The sequence below is a fragment of the Chiloscyllium punctatum genome, chromosome 35, assembly GCF_047496795.1.
Source record: "Chiloscyllium punctatum isolate Juve2018m chromosome 35, sChiPun1.3, whole genome shotgun sequence".
NCBI lineage: Eukaryota > Metazoa > Chordata > Chondrichthyes > Orectolobiformes > Hemiscylliidae > Chiloscyllium > Chiloscyllium punctatum.
Genome location: NC_092773.1, coordinates 16,046,832 through 16,062,567, shown reverse-complemented (window position 1 = coordinate 16,062,567; position 15,736 = coordinate 16,046,832). Strand labels below are relative to the sequence as shown.

Sequence of the window (15,736 nt, the reverse complement as noted above, 5' to 3'; positions counted from 1 at the left end):
TGGTGTCAGGACATGTGCAGGAGCAACGTGAACTGTTCATTCACTTCTGTTCTTGAGGGGAAAACTTAACATCGCATTAGTCTTCTACCTACAAAACTTTGAACTTGCTGAGAGGACAAAATACAAATGGAGGTTGGCAAGTGCCTATTTGAATCAGCACCAAATCTCTGCACAGAGAAACGGAGCAAAACAAATGGAACATAAACATCTGGAAATTATGTAAAGGAGATACCATGATGCATAAGTGGTATTCAACAAGTAAAGGATAGCTTGGATAGTCCATCAGATAGTAGCATATCCAGCTCAACGAGCAAAGGTTTATCGTGCACATTTCACATCCTGAGGATGTCACAAAATGTTTTGGGTCAACAAATACTTATAAAGTGTAAATCTGTCTTGGAGTGGCACTTGGATCTATAAGTTTGTACTCAAGACAAAATAAGGTTATCACTTGGCCACAACTGACCTGGCATCCAAGAGAACTGTCAAGCATGAGATGGAATAATAGCAAGACCAGGGGAATAGATTCAAATTCACCAAAGATCATTAGATAGCACCTTCCAAACCTACAATGACTTCAAGCTCGGAGGACAAGGACAGCAGACACATGGGAACATCACCACCTGCAAGCTCCCCCTCAAGCCACTCACCAACCTGACTTGGAAATATATCATCGTTCCTGACTGGCACTGGATCAAAATCCTGGAATTCCCTCCTTACATCATGTGGACTGCATCAGTTCAAGAGGCAGCTCACTACCACCTTCTCAAGGGCAACTTAGGATGGGCAACAGATACTGGCCAGCCAGGGATACCCATGTCCCATGAGTGAATTAATAAAAAGATGGAAATAAAAAGAGATGCACCAACAACACAGAAGCCAAGTAACATAAACTGGGACTTGACTCAAGTTGTGGAGCGCTCAGGACCATTGAGTGAGCATCCAGCAGGGTACATAACGAGGACGTACAAAGTGGGAACATTTGAAATTTGCAAGGTTTATCAGCAGATATTTTGGCACTGTGAGTGAGAGACCAGAGAGCTCTCTTTCGGTTGACTGGCAAGAAAAGTTGAATCTAACAAAACAAGTGACACATGACATAGATGGAATGAGAATTGACATCACAGCAGAGTTAAAGATCACACAACACCAGTTCAGAGTCCGATATGTTTATTTGGAAGTACGAGCTTTCGGAGTGCTGCTCCTTCATTAGGGAACAGCCATCCAAAGGTTAATGCTTCCAAGTAAACCTGTTGGACTGTAACCTGGTGTTGTGTGATTTTAACTTTGTCCACCCCAGATCAACACTGACACCTCCAATCATCACAGCAGAGGACAGAGAGTGAAGACATATGGAACACATTCGGCAATTGAGAGAAGTTCCACTGGGATGTGTTGATATATTGGACATTTACCTTGGACTCACTAACACGTGGACAAGGTACATTTAGAATAGGCCCAAGGACATCAAGACATTTTTGGCCTATTTTCGTGTGCACATTCCAACTTTGTCATGCAATTTCAAACTTAGAACTGGCAGTTTCCACTTTAACTCTTGTTATCACACAACCTCACTACATAGAATACAAGACTAGGTCAGTTTGAGAATTCTGCTTTCAACACCAAGTTTGGTTGCCATCTGGTAACTGATGAAAACAATCTTTAGCAAGACCACAGCAAGACAGAGACAAATCCACCAAGTGGCTGGCAAAAGTGCAGTAAATGGAGCAGCATCACTTACCAAACCATGCTTGTTGTTCCCCTTGAACTTCAATGGCCAAACCGAAGTCAGCGAGTTTCACAGCAGCTCCTTTGCATTTACTGGCTAGGAGTAAATTTTCAGGCTTCGGGTGTGGTATTTGGTGGAAGGAAAATTTCCATTGTTATGCAATAGAATTCTTAAAACAAGAGCAATTGCTTGATCAAAAAGTTAATCCCTGCTTTAAAAGACTTATTTTAGTTGAAGCCAATAGCTCAGAGAATCAGTGCATTCATGTGAGACTGCACTGCATGAAAGGATTTATCCACATTCCAAGGTTTCCATCAACTTCACTATGGAGTCAGCTGTGAATGGGGTGTAGACATGTCCTCTTCTCTTATAATTTAAATGGCCTGCACCATTCACACTGTCAGTTGGTAACTGTTTCTGGTGAATGGGCAATTCTACGTGACACAGATTGAGCACCAGCCTGCACTGGCACCACACATAAAAAGTGACAGAAGTTGGAACTCTCTTCAGCAAGTGACACTGGGTTAAGTTATAATTTCAGATGGCAGAATGACAGAAGTTAGCTAACTTATGTTATTAGGGGGTATGTAGAAAAGGCAGGCCGATGAAGTTTGATCACTCATCAGCTTTAATCTTACTGAATGGTAGAATGTGCCTGAATGGTCTCTTCTTCCTGTATTCAATGCCGGGTAAGATATTAGGCAAGAATTTGGGTGGGTTGCGCTTCGGAGGGTCGGTGTGGACCTGTTGGGCCGAAGGGCCTGTTTCCACACTGTAATGTCATCTAATGTAATCTAATCTAATCTGAAGTTGACCAGTTGGGTGTTAGCTCAGGGTGGGTGGTTGGTGAAGGAAAAATCAGGAAGTCAGTATCCTGAAGATCCAGGTAAGTTAGTCTCCACAATCCGACAATATGTGTGCTAATTTCAATTGGTATGGAATTAAACGCAGTATGATTGGCCTCAGAGTCCTAGACTGTGGACAGGCATAAAGCATAGAGATATGGCCATTTCTCACCATTTGGCTGTGTGAAAAGTGAGGGAGGATGTGAAGAGAGGCCTGGGTTGACTGTGGTGCCCCAAATACTCAGAGGTCTTGGTGACACGAGGAGAGAGAATGGAATGTGATCAGTGCCTGGTGAGCAACATGGTGAAGCATCAGCTGCATTCAGATAGTAGGGTCGCAGAATGGGAGGCATGTATACATTCAAAAATAAGTTTTAAAAATGGTTTTGTTGGTTTATCAATTAATCTGATTAATTATGGTGAAACAATTGATGGCAGCAAAGTGCTTCAACTCACAAGCAGTGGTACTGGGTCATGAGCTGGGTAAACAATTTGGAACATGAATTTGCCCTCAGGCCTACAGACAGTTGTCAAATGAAACCTCAGCTTTTACTCACAGAAGTAGAGGTGGTGCACGGATCTTCTTGTCCACGTGTGTTTGTGTCAGGGTGATTGGCTAATCTGAGTATTCTAAGGGGGCATTCAGGCTGTCTAATTTGGGATGGAGTGAGGTGCGTCAGACCAGGGAAGGGAAGGCTTACAAAGTTTGGTCTACTTCAGAGATAAGGCACCTCAGCCTGTGTGCTCTGTGGGGGGACAAAGCAAAAACTGTCATTGTTGCCAGCAATGCTACCTCCTGCACTGTTTGACTGGCTTCAGCAGAAGCAGGATGAAATTAACTGATGAGAAAGTAACAAGGTCTCTCAGTGTCACCAACTTCAGCTGACAAAAATTGAAGATGGTTGACTGGAGTTTTACAACTCCTCTTTGGGATTGTAATGTCACTGTACCCTGGGCCTAAACGCTTCAGTTTATAGACAACAGCAGCTTGTGGAGCTGTCAACTTGGCAGCAGTGGTTGGGGAGGGGGGCAATTAATTAATTATCAAATGTATTGTTTTGTGCATCACAGTGAATTCATAAAGCAGTGACATAGTCCCAATGTTTATATATAACACCAGACCATCAACACTTTGAGAATCTTTTATTCACGTAAATACCACTTTTCCTTCATTTACTTTAAAAAGTAAATACTGACTATCTTTATGATGTAAAAATAACTGCATAAAATTACTGTACTCATGATATAAATATGCAAAATCCAGCAACTAAATGAGAAAATAAACTACATTAGAAGCACATATTCTGATCTAAAGCAGCCATGCCGTTTTCAGCACATCCCAGTGATAGAGCTTTCCAGCTAAAAGACACATGCAAGAAGGAGCAGGCCCACCAAAAGCCTCAAGCCTTGTTAGAGAGAGCTGGTAATTTTAACACGGGCTTTCCACCTCATCCCTTGTACGTTTCTTTTCCAAACCACCAGCTGAAAACTTTGGTGATGTTGGACCACAAGGGGAAGGCACCATGCACTGGATGTTGACTCAGTCAATATTCAACACAAACACACACAGTGCCCCAAACCCATCACGTCTTTTGGCAGGTGGCCATGCAGTGGCATGGATGTCTGAATGAGAGCATTTGCCACCTCCATCATCCAGTGGCAATCAGCCATCGGCCAATATGAGACCCTTGCTCCTGACACTCCCTGAAAAAGGTCAGATTAAACCATACAACATCAGCTATATGTACTGAGGCAAAGAAAACTTAACTGAAATTCAACGTAATATGAAACTCAAGAAAAAAATGTCAAACATTGATTACTGAACAGAGATGATGGTGTTCTAAATTATCATTTTGGCTGGGATCATCTCAGCTAATGATATAACATCCCAACAAGTGGCTTTAAAATCTGATTTTTCAAAAATCATTTTCTCACATCTCACAGACTCATCACAACAGTGAAATACAACACTCGAGACTTGCTTTGAAGAATTTCACTGAAGTGTCAGGTCTCTTCTCCAAACTCACCCGCCTGTCCCTTCGTGTGCCCTGGTTCAGTTAAAGAACTCTTCAAGGTGTGCAACCGGAGTTAAAACACCCTGAGCTGCTTTACAAAGAATGACTGGAGTAAAAGCCAAGGGAAGTCAGCATGCAGCTGTAGTTGCTTGAAAGAAAAAAGCAACATGGCACTTTTCTAGGTTTCTGTCTAGCAATGTGCTTAGATTAAGCGCAATTTATTCACCATGTTATTAATTCCAAATTCATCACAAGCCCTTTCAAGAGGTGAATATCTGCACTGATGGCAAAAGGCTACCATTCCCACCTCAAATATAATTAATTTGCTAACTACACAGAAGTAGAAAGTCTTTTCATCAGTATACGTGGTAAGACTTTCACTACTGCATATATGCACCCTCAACAGCACACCGCACCCAGAAAGTTCCCAGTAAGACTAATCTCAAAGGGAATACAAAATAGAAACCCTCAGTTCCTGTTCCGTGTTAAAATTACCAGTGCCAATGGAGCTGCAAAGAAATGTAAAACAGTTTACCAGAATATGTAAAAGACACAACTCGCGAGGGTTACAATCTCGCCGTCATTACTACAATACAACTCACCTTAAGATCGCGATGGACAACACCCATTTGGTGGCAGTGCAGTACGGCTTCCAGGATCTGTTGAATGCAATGACTGCATGCAAACACCAGGGGGCGTGTTAGTTGCAGGTGAGTCTCACGTGGCACAGACTGGCGCTCTGTCTCTCTCAAAAAACAAGTCTCAGCATAATGCCAGGCCAGGGCAAAGCAGGAGTCATCTGGTGCTGGCTCAATCCAGCAGGAAAAACGCAACAGAACCACTTTTTGGTTTGACTTGTTTCTCCATGGGAAGGATGGGGATTTGATCGGCCCATTGCTGTCACAGAATATCTTGCGTTCTAAATCAAATGGCTATACCAGGGAGGCAGTCTGTCAAAGCATACAGAATCTGCTTGATTCCCATGGGCAAAATTGCACAGTAATTCAAATGCCCACATATGCACATGTGTATCACCCCCCTCTGAATACCCCACTGATTGACCACAGCAGGACAGGGCTCTTGTCCCACCACTTGTCTTCTGTCAGCCCAAACCAGGTCAGACAGTCACACCACCAGAAACAAGCAGCAACAGTCAGTTTTGAAACATAAGCACCTTGCTCACCACTTTGTTACCTCAAAAACAGCACTCAGATGTGATCTTCACCACTGCTACAGCCACTGAACAAACTAAACATTTGGAATAAACAGCAGACCTCAAACAACCAAAGACACACAGCATATATCGTGATCACTGCTTGTGATCAGGACTTGGGGACACAATTTGAAACACCCATCACCTTCAAACTCCCAACTCAGCTCAATCCCAGGGTCAATTCATAGAAACTTGATGGCCCCATGTTATTTTAAATTACTTCTTTGCTTCAGGCTGTGGTTCCCTGGCTGTTGTGAGGCTCATTTGAAAGAAAGTGCAATGTTCAGAGTTCTGAGATAGCTGTAGAAAATTAGTGCATTTCCTGAACCTTGCACCCAACCCAAGCTTCCCACTGTTAATTCAGGATCCAAAGAACTCAAAACACTATCTCATCGGGGTCAGCTCTCATTAGAACGTGAAGAATATAAACATTTTTCTAAGAAACAGTGATTTCATATTGACATCGTGCTCTCCCACTAAAAAAATGCAAACTGAACTGCCATAACAGTACAGAATCTGGATGTAGGTTTGCTCACTGAGCTGGAAGGTTCATTTCCAGATGTTTCGCCACCCTAACAGGTAATATCTTCAGTGGGCCTCAAGCGAAGCAGTGTACATGTTTCCTGCTTTCTATTTATATGCTTGGGTTTCTTTGGGTTGGTGATGTTATTGCCTGTGGTGATGTCATTTCCTGTTCTTTTTCTCATGGGGTGGCAGTTGGGGTCTTACTTGATGTGTTTGTTGATAGAGCTCCTGTTGGAATGCCAAGCTTCTCGGAATTCTCGTGCATGTCTCTGTTTGGTTTGTCCTAAGATGGACGTGTTGTCCTTCCTCATCTGTATGTAAGGATACTAGTGAGAAAGTGGCTAGTTGGTGTTCATGTATCCTGGTGGCGAGTTTTCTGCCTGTATGAATTGTAACAAACACTACATTGGACAAACAGACTGAAAACTAGCCACCAGGAAACATGAATATCAATTAGCCACAAAAAGACATGACCCTCTCTCAATAGTATCCTTACATACAGATAAGAAAGGACACCACTTTGACTGGGACAACACATCCATCTTAGGACAAGCCAAACAGAGACATGCACAAGAATTCCGAGAAGCATGGCATTCCAACCGGAGCTCTCAATCCCATCTACTACACCCTGAGAAAAAGAACAGGAAATTACATCTAAACCCAAGGAAACCCAAACATATAAATAGAAACCAGGAATCGTATTCATTGCTTTGCCTGAGGCCCACCGAAGATGTTACCTATTAGAGTGATGAAACATCTGGAAATGAACGTCCCAGCTCAGCGAGCAAACCTACATCCAGAACCTCAACCTGAGCTACAAATCTTCTCCAAACTCACAGTACAGAATCATAGTTCAAAAAAGACAGCATGATGGCTCCGTGGTTAGCGATGCTGCCTCAGAATACCAGGGACTCAGGCTCAATTCCACCGTCGGGCAACTGCGTGGAGTTTGCACATTCTCTCCATGTCTGCACAATCCAAAGATGGATTGGCTATTGTTAAATTGCCCATAGTGCCCAGGGATGTGCAGACCAAATGGATTAGCCATGGGAAAGGCAGGGATGGGGTAGGGTGCTGATCAGGTGATCTTTGTGGACTTGCTGGGCTGAGTGGCCTGGTTCCACTCTGTAGGAATTCTATGATAAGATTAAACTGAGAAAATTAATAGTCATATTAACTAAAAAGGATTTTTAATACTCATCTTTGCATTATCTCTCAATTGAAGAAAAATGATCTGAAGCTGGAAGGACGATGACACATGGACATTGATAGTTTCTCGGAATTACATCTTATTTTTTCATGAAGCCTCCAAAGGAAGGGTGTTCCACTGGGAGATGAACAAATCTGAGCATTTGCAAGGATTCCACTGAGTGAGACCAGTGAAGCGCTGCAGGATTTTCAGAACAGGAGGTGAAAACCAAGTTAGCCTCGTGATGAGTTCAAATTGAAACAGGGTCTCTTTTGATGCTGATCATGGACAGGGGAGAGGACCATGAGATTCTTGATGTCAACTGTTTATCATTTTGAATCTCAAAAATACTGATTTACCCACAAAAATATCATGAATGAAAAGAAACAATGAAAAATCTCATAATGGCAAATAAAAGTGAATATCAAGGTACTGTAATTGTCTGAAAAAGGGGGGTGGAAAGTAGTCATAATTATTCAAATCTGAGTATACAAAAGATTTAATAAATACCACAGCCCATGGTGAGCCTGTTTAAGCCTTTCAGGTAATGCTATACAGTCACCCTCTATCAACTGATGGGAGTCAGCATTTAGGCAACGAGCAAGGCATTATGTATTTCAAGAAAGAAAACAAGACAACTTAAGAAAACCAATAGGTGACCAAATGTATATTGTACTGGTGCAAGAAACATTACCTCATCCTGTACTGTGCCATCTTGCCATACCCCTGCCCTCAGCTTGAGCAGAGATGGTGCAAAACCCTTGTTCTGGAACATTAAATACCAACCTCAAGTTAAAAAAAAATTTCACGCCCTGTCATACAACTTCACAATTGATGGTCTATGTCCTGCAGCCTGATCTCAATGTTAACCAACATCTAACCACCATCCAAGTGACTCAGTGGCCTCAAATATCAACAAAACTGACCGAAGCAGCTTTAAATAATCCACCCATTGACCCGCAGTGGCGTGCAGTCTGACTCTTGTATGACACCGAGTGCCCCATTCACTTGATAGAGTGGTTGATCGGAGTCTCAGTTGTTGAAGCTGCCATGAGGAGGAGGAAGTGGTTCTAAGCTCATGCTTGGCCCTGGCCACAAACCAGTCTGTGCTTCTCTTAAAGAACATTGTCAAGAGCAATAAAGCATGACAGACTCGAGAAGGATGGGAAGGGAAGAAGTGCATTCGTGCCCTTGAAGTCTCAAAGGTCATGAGGGGGTAACATTTTCCAAAACAATACTTTTATGTTAAATATGACAGGGTTTATGGGGATGGGCATTCTGTTTCCAATATGTGCAGCAAGCTTTCACTGCAAAACGAATTCAAGTTTTTGACCTAGCATACAAGATGAGGGAACCATGAGGGCAAGGTGGAAGGGAGGTGGGTAGTTAGGGGAAAGAGCACTGCTGATGATTAGAGTTTTCCCGATTGATTTCCTTTCGATTGCCTGTCACAGCTGAGAGCCCAAGAGACTTTTGGGAATGGTAGTGATAGCCATGCAAAGTAGGACAACGAAAATGAGGTAAAATAACAACACAAAAGAGGACAAACAATAACCAGAGGCAGAAGAAACTCTGCACCTGTAAACATGACACAATTTTAGACTCAAGCGTATCATTTTTTTTGGTTCTTTTTCTTCATTCCTGTAAATGTTAGAAAATACTGACCTTCAGGTCCCTGTGAACTATGTCATGTTGGTGAATATGATTAACACTGTCTAGAATCTGATGAATACAGTGACTGTAAAACAAAGCGGGACAAGGAGAGACAAGTGGGGGGAGGGGGAGTGGTAAGGAGAGGAAGGGGGAGAACCATAGGACTAGTGAATGTTGTGGAAGTGAAGAGGAGAATCGTCACAAGAGGAGGAAGAAACGGACAGTTTTATTGGCACACAGACATCCACATGGTGCCAGAGCAGCGATTGGTTAAGCCCAGTGGCAACTCACGCTTCCTTTGACTTTAAGTCTCACACAGTTAAACAAGAAATGAAATCTAGAAAGAACACAAAGAGTGGAAACAGCTGTAAGGTAATTTCTGACTGCTATGACTCATAACAGCAAGGCAGTGATACTTAAAACAACGTGATCCGCTAACACAGGACAAAGAAAAATCCCAAAAAACTGTGGAAAGCTCAAATAGGAACAAAAAGAACCTGGACAAAACCTCAACAGGTCAGAGAGTGTCTGTTGAGAGAAGAGAATGCTGCACAGTTTTGATGAACGGGTTATTAATCTGAAATGTCAACTCAGTTTCTCTCCAGGCTTTTTCATTCTTGTACCACTCTCACAAGACCCCAGCAAATAACCAAATTAACCACAAGCAAAACATCCAGTTGAAAGAGGTCAGCGGTCTCAAACACGTTTGCAATTTGCTCCTAGTTTAAGGGTGATCTCTTTTAGCAACCTTTCTCATACAAAGTAAAACCCAGAAGAATCACTTTCTCATGTTATATGGCTGATGGGCAGTGAGGCTGGGTGGCTAATTGTGTTCACTGATGCTGAAGTGCCCCTAATCATAGGCTGGAATCACTACTGAAAATATCTTATCCACCCATGATACATGCTGTTCTGGTGCACTGGTTGCATTCCTTCCTCTGAGTCAGGAGAGCTGGGTTCAAGTCCCATATGCTCCAGAGGTGCTTGCTAATATCTCCCTTAACAGGTTGATTTGGAAATTACCTGTGCCACAGTGTTGATTGCTCCCACTTGGCTGAGTGTACAAAACTAGCTGCTGACATTAAGATGATCAAGTGCAACCTCTTTCTCCATCCTTTAGCTCCTCTCTTTCATTGCTCTCATTCCATCAGGTGTTGATGTAGAAAAAGGAAAAACTGAGGCATCAAAACCCCTGTAACAATAAACAACAATCAGCTGCACTCGCTCGGATTTGTAGACAATAGCCAGACTGTTTTGTTGTGAAATCGTCTTTTAATCTGTTAATCTAATGCTTCAGGACTCCATGGGGAAACTTGCATGATGGCTGCTGATCATGTGCTCCTCAGGCCAGGTACAAGTTACCAAATAATTTCTAACTCTGAGATCCTAGTTCCACAGCAGATCAACATGCTTTTTAACTACAAAGGAATTGCTTGGTAGTTCAACAAAGACAGATGCCATTCATCTGAGAAATTTGAAAGTTATGCAAGACGTGTATGAACAGATCTCCTATGGAATTCTTCAAAGGATCGAGGCATCGGTTGTTTTATAACAAGTGAGATTTTTATCGACAAAGTGTGACTGTGAAAATCTGTGCAAAGGACCAAATACAACTCCACAAGTCAGTCAAGTCACATGTTTTCGGGTCAGTGAAGTAGGGGGGAGGAGTGCTGCTGGGAAACAGCTGTAAAAGGACTAAGGTGCACAGTCATAAACTGAGTCTCCATCTTTGATTGATCTTGATTTTTACCTTTTCAAATATAAATGTCTCCACAGCACCTTTCACACCATCAGGATGTCCAAGAATGCTTTCCAGCCACTGAACAAAGGTTCAAGTGAACTCACTGTTGGACCATAGTCAAACACAGTTGCCAAACTGCACAAAGTAAAATAGTACAAACAACAACACAAAGGCAAAATATTCTCTCAACTCAAAATCTCAAGTACAACCAGAAAGCACTGGAAATAATTAACAGGTCTGGCAGAATCTGGGCAGACAGAAAAGCATGTGTCAGAGGAACGAAACACAAACTTTGTTTTGTGTCTCCACATTCTTGTAGATTATATATTTCAACATAATTTATCTTCCAGTTTGAAGTTTGAATTCATGGTGCATGTGTTTTGGTCTGTATGAATGAAAGGATGTGATGCTTCACTTGTAAAACCTTCTGAAACTTTGTTTCATTCAAAGAAAATATATGAGAGAGATGGTTCTTGGAAGCTAATGGGAATTTGTTCACACTGGGAGATTTTTTTTACATCGGCAGTAAATAGGCTTCAGGTGGAAGGAACTTAACAGCATTTCTATTGGCAGGACAGAAACACCAAGAGATTTAGAAAAGATTTTGGTTTCAGTTGTTTTGCAGAAATCCTGGTTCAAATAAGAACAGCTTCACCTGAAGGGGATTGCTTCAAACTGTTCAGAAATAGGTTACCTCAGTCCAAGGATTTTAGTTTGAAATACGATAAATGTTGGGTTGAAAACTGCAAGTTGGAACTGAGCAAGTCTTAGCTCAGTGAATGAAGAATCGAGAAAGCAGCTCACATTCTCAAGAACAGGAATTGAAGGGTCAGTTCAGCTCTGTACACTTGATAAAGAAGGGTTTTCTCTCTAGAGTTTGAGTACTGTAAATGGGTGCTGTTAGGATTAATGGAATTGCATTATCACATGAAACTGTGTACTTTGAAATATTTAAACTTGTGTTATCTGTAAAAAGCTTGGTTTCTTGTGTTTTGTCTTTGTGGATTTTGAATAACGTACATCCGTTTTAGTGTTAAAACCAAATCTGCAGTGCAGTATCGTGTGCTTGCTTCCGGGTGAGACCACCTCATTAAAAGAGAAACAAAAATGATCTACAAAGTCAGCTCTCAGTCTGGAATCACAACAACCCAATAAGTGTTCCCAGCATTCTTTTCATTCCACAAACAGCAATGAGATAAATGTCAAGATAATCTGCTGGCTGAGGGATGTTACTTTGGACATTGAGAAAACTCTTCCAATATTGCAGTGCTATCTTTTATATCCACTGGAGAAACTACTCCCAACAGTGCAGTATGAATTCTGCACTGATATGGAAATGTCAGCTCCAGTTGTGTGAGAATGAGACATGAATGCATCACCTCTGACTCAGGAGCAACACTGCAGCACTTCTACCTCCAGCAAAGGTTGTTATAACACATCTTCCAAGTTTACACAGGCATTTTACAATACAACAGCTTGACAGGTGTATCCAGGTGTGAAACATATTATTTCAAAGATTTCAATAAAGCTGTGTCCCAAGTGATATCGTATCAGGACACTAGGAGACAGACCAAATGGACTGTAATGTTGTATTTTACTGACTGAGGAGGAGAAGCTAGCTTGGAAGTAGTTAGAAGCACAACTGTTCCAAAGATGTGAAAGAATTTTTGGGATGATAGCATCCTTAGTGAAAACTGATTTCAGCAGACTCTTTTGTGCTTTGAAAAATATTTCACAGCTATTTCTGCCACAGAAAGCTCCATATTTCTGCATTTTGTATTTTTGGCCTGAAGAATTGTGATCAGATTGTATGAGAATAAAATGCACAAGTATATCAAGGACTTGGGTGTCCCCTCCGCTTGGGTCCAGGCTAGTCTCCGCAGCAATTCTGCTGAATTAATCCTGTTGTTCCTGGATACAAAGATGTCCTTGCCAATTAAAAAGCCTGAATTGTGACCTGTACTTTAGACTTTTTCTTCAATCAGAAGGGAATCCCACAATTGGTCTCCATTCAGAAGGCACTTTACACTTGCAAAGTGGCTTTCCACTACTGCTGTGCTAGCCACGGCTGAGCTACTAACACTCCCACCTTGGAATCAGAAGCTGTGGGTTCAAACTGCCATCCAAGAAACTAAAGCACAAAGATCTGAGCTGAGGGTGTGCTGCAATGTGCAAGCTGCTGGTATTTGGATGAGCCATCAAACCAAGGCCCCATCTCCAGTGGCTAGAAAAGCTCACATGGAACTGTTGCAAGAACAACAGATGAGTTCTTCCCACTGTGTCTGTGATTTGTTATTCCACAATCACATCACTAAAACAGATTCAGTCATTGTTCCCACATTTGTTGTTTGTGGGAGCTTGCTGTACTTGCCTGGCGATCCAGCATTGTTAAAAATCCTAAACTGATCTCAAAAGTGGCATTCACATGAGGGCTTTCATTCTCCTCTTTTTGTGATCGACAGTAAGACTGATGTATAACAAAGATAAAACCAGCCAACAATGCTACAACACTACTTACCTTGACAATCACAAAGCTGGGAGCCTGGCTGGGGAATTCCCCTTGAACCCTATCACTCTCTTTCACTTCCTCATGGATGAGGGGACAATGCCAACTTAAGCAGCCCTGTAACTCAGGCCTTTCGTGCTTTTACTGGATGGTGGGTGTTGCTGACCAGGTCAGCATTCATTATCCATCACTAGTTGTTCTTTAACCAAGTGGCTTGCTGGGCCATTTCATAGGGCAGTGAAGCGTTAATCATATTGCTGTTGGTCTAGAGTTACACATAAGCCAGACTGGCTAAGGATGGCAATACCCTTCCCAAACAAATTTGAGTCAGTCAGATGGGTTTTCTAACTCTATCGTTAAACTTCAATCCCACCAATTGCCACGGGATTTGAACCTGCGTCCTTGAAGTATCCTGTGCCTCTGCATTACTTGTCTCATGAAATTATCAAGAAGCCACAGTCTCCCATGATGTACAGAATAATGTTGAGGATTTGTTGAGGAAGCTGTGCTAAGATCTTGACGGACACAGGACCCCCTCACCCACATCATCATGCTCAGCAGTGAGAAATGACACTGGAAATTATGGTTGGTCCTGAAATTTTGAACAGTAATCCCCCCCGCCCCCCCCCCAAAAAAGCAGCTTTTGTCAATGGGTAGTAGAAATTGTGATTTAGAACAATGATGATGGGGGAATACTATGTAAAACAAAATCCCTTTAGCCTTTCTATCACCTCCAATGTAAAACAAAAGACTGTCTTGTTCTGGTCTAATAATTATAATTAAATGTAATAATGGCACTAACTGCTGAAGATCACTTGAGAGAGGCTGTTTTGAAAAAACAAAATAATACATTCTTCTATTGGAGCAGTGAGGCGAACGACCCACTTGTTTTTAAACAAGGCTGCGTAACAAAGATCTGCCAAGTAATACAAACCACAGTGCCACAGCCCTTGAATAAATTAAGTATAAGTCAATTAACACCAGTAAGCAGGAGCCCACTTCTTTCACCACTTGTTCATCACTGGCCGATGAACCAATCAATTTGAAGTTTGGTCACATGAGCAGCGTTTCCATGGACCCGTGAACAATCATTTGGCAACATGAAATAGTCTAATTGAAGTCTGTAACTTATCTCTTCATTCTGGTCCTTGGTGCCTGGGGAATGTCAGAACAGCATAATGAGAGGGAAACAGTCTTGGACAGGGTTTGTTCCAGCAAATCTTCTCATCACCAATGACAACTGAACACAGCAATGCACAGGCACAGTTTAACCTCTCCCACTGATTTTTTTTAATAGGATTAATCTATGAATAAAGAAACTCATTGTCTCTAGATTATATCTTAACACCAATCTGAAAAGGAATTAAAATCCACTGGTTTAGGAAAGCAGCAAAGGTTGCTGAGAAAACTTGGACCAATACAAATGTCCAGCAAAATCAGTGCACCAGTGTGAAGGATTGGAAAGTCAGCTCAAGCAGTATTCTGAAAATTACGAACAAGGTGTAGATTCAGGCTAACAGGGGCACAGAGCCCCTCAGTCATCTCCTCTTTTGAAATTGGCTCCCATGAGTGCTGGACCGTTGCTGGACTTGCTTCCACTGCTAGGGGAATGCTGCAAATGTTTGTGTTGGCTCAGATAATAGGAAGGAGCTGATCCATCACATCACCTTGGTGAGTGGTACCACTGCACTGAGAACGGAAGGTCACCCGATGACTTGAGCAACTCCAGAGCCACGGAACCCAAGAGGTATATTCTTCTGAACATCTGTGAACAGCTTTAAATTATGAACAACATGCAGGTGTTCTGGACATCACAGGTCAATGTGACAGATTTTGTTACCAACACCAGAATCTTCCATGACTTGCAGAACAAATTCTATTTCAACAAGATTAAGAAGGATGTCTGAGATGGACAGACACAATCACCAAGTCTGTAAAGTTATCAACAAAGTCATGCTGGTAACTCTGCAAATTGTGAATCTTACCCTGGCAATGAGTTCGTAAAAGGTTTCTTCTCAGTGTCTTCCAATGTTTACTTCCTCACAGCCAACATTTTGAAAATTAGTTTGACTAAATACAACAGCCAATCTCCTTACTCTTTAACCTGACTGATCATGTCCCCAAATCCTGAGTTAAACCGAGGGGATGGGTTGGAAACACAAAAATTTAGGAGAGTCCGAACATCAGAAATTACCTTACTCTTCCTCCCAAGTTCACTCACAATTAAAATAAAAATCTTCTTTTTCTTAACATCAGAGACAAAACGGGAAAACTGGCACAGAAAACATTCAGAAGTGAGGTCATCACAGATGTAAACATG

The 15,736-nt window shown here is 42.0% G+C and overlaps 1 protein-coding gene across 36 annotated transcripts in view; it reads right to left on the bottom strand.

Moving 5' to 3' along the window:
- Positions 1–15,736, bottom strand: part of LOC140459699 (calcium/calmodulin-dependent protein kinase type II subunit beta) — a 265,742-nt gene that overhangs the window by 119,572 nt on the left and 130,434 nt on the right. For 25 of the 36 annotated variants that reach the window (XM_072554075.1, XM_072554078.1, XM_072554082.1 and 22 more), the window contains exons 6-7: positions 5,192–5,264; positions 1,742–1,844 (exon numbers count right to left, since the gene is read on the bottom strand). In XM_072554075.1, the coding sequence (XP_072410176.1) occupies positions 1,742–1,844; positions 5,192–5,264 (176 nt within the window). Of the gene's footprint in view, positions 1–1,741; positions 1,845–5,191; positions 5,265–9,181; positions 9,255–15,736 lie in introns of all 36 variants that reach the window. The other 11 variants (XM_072554076.1, XM_072554080.1, XM_072554079.1 and 8 more) reach the window with 1 other exon arrangement.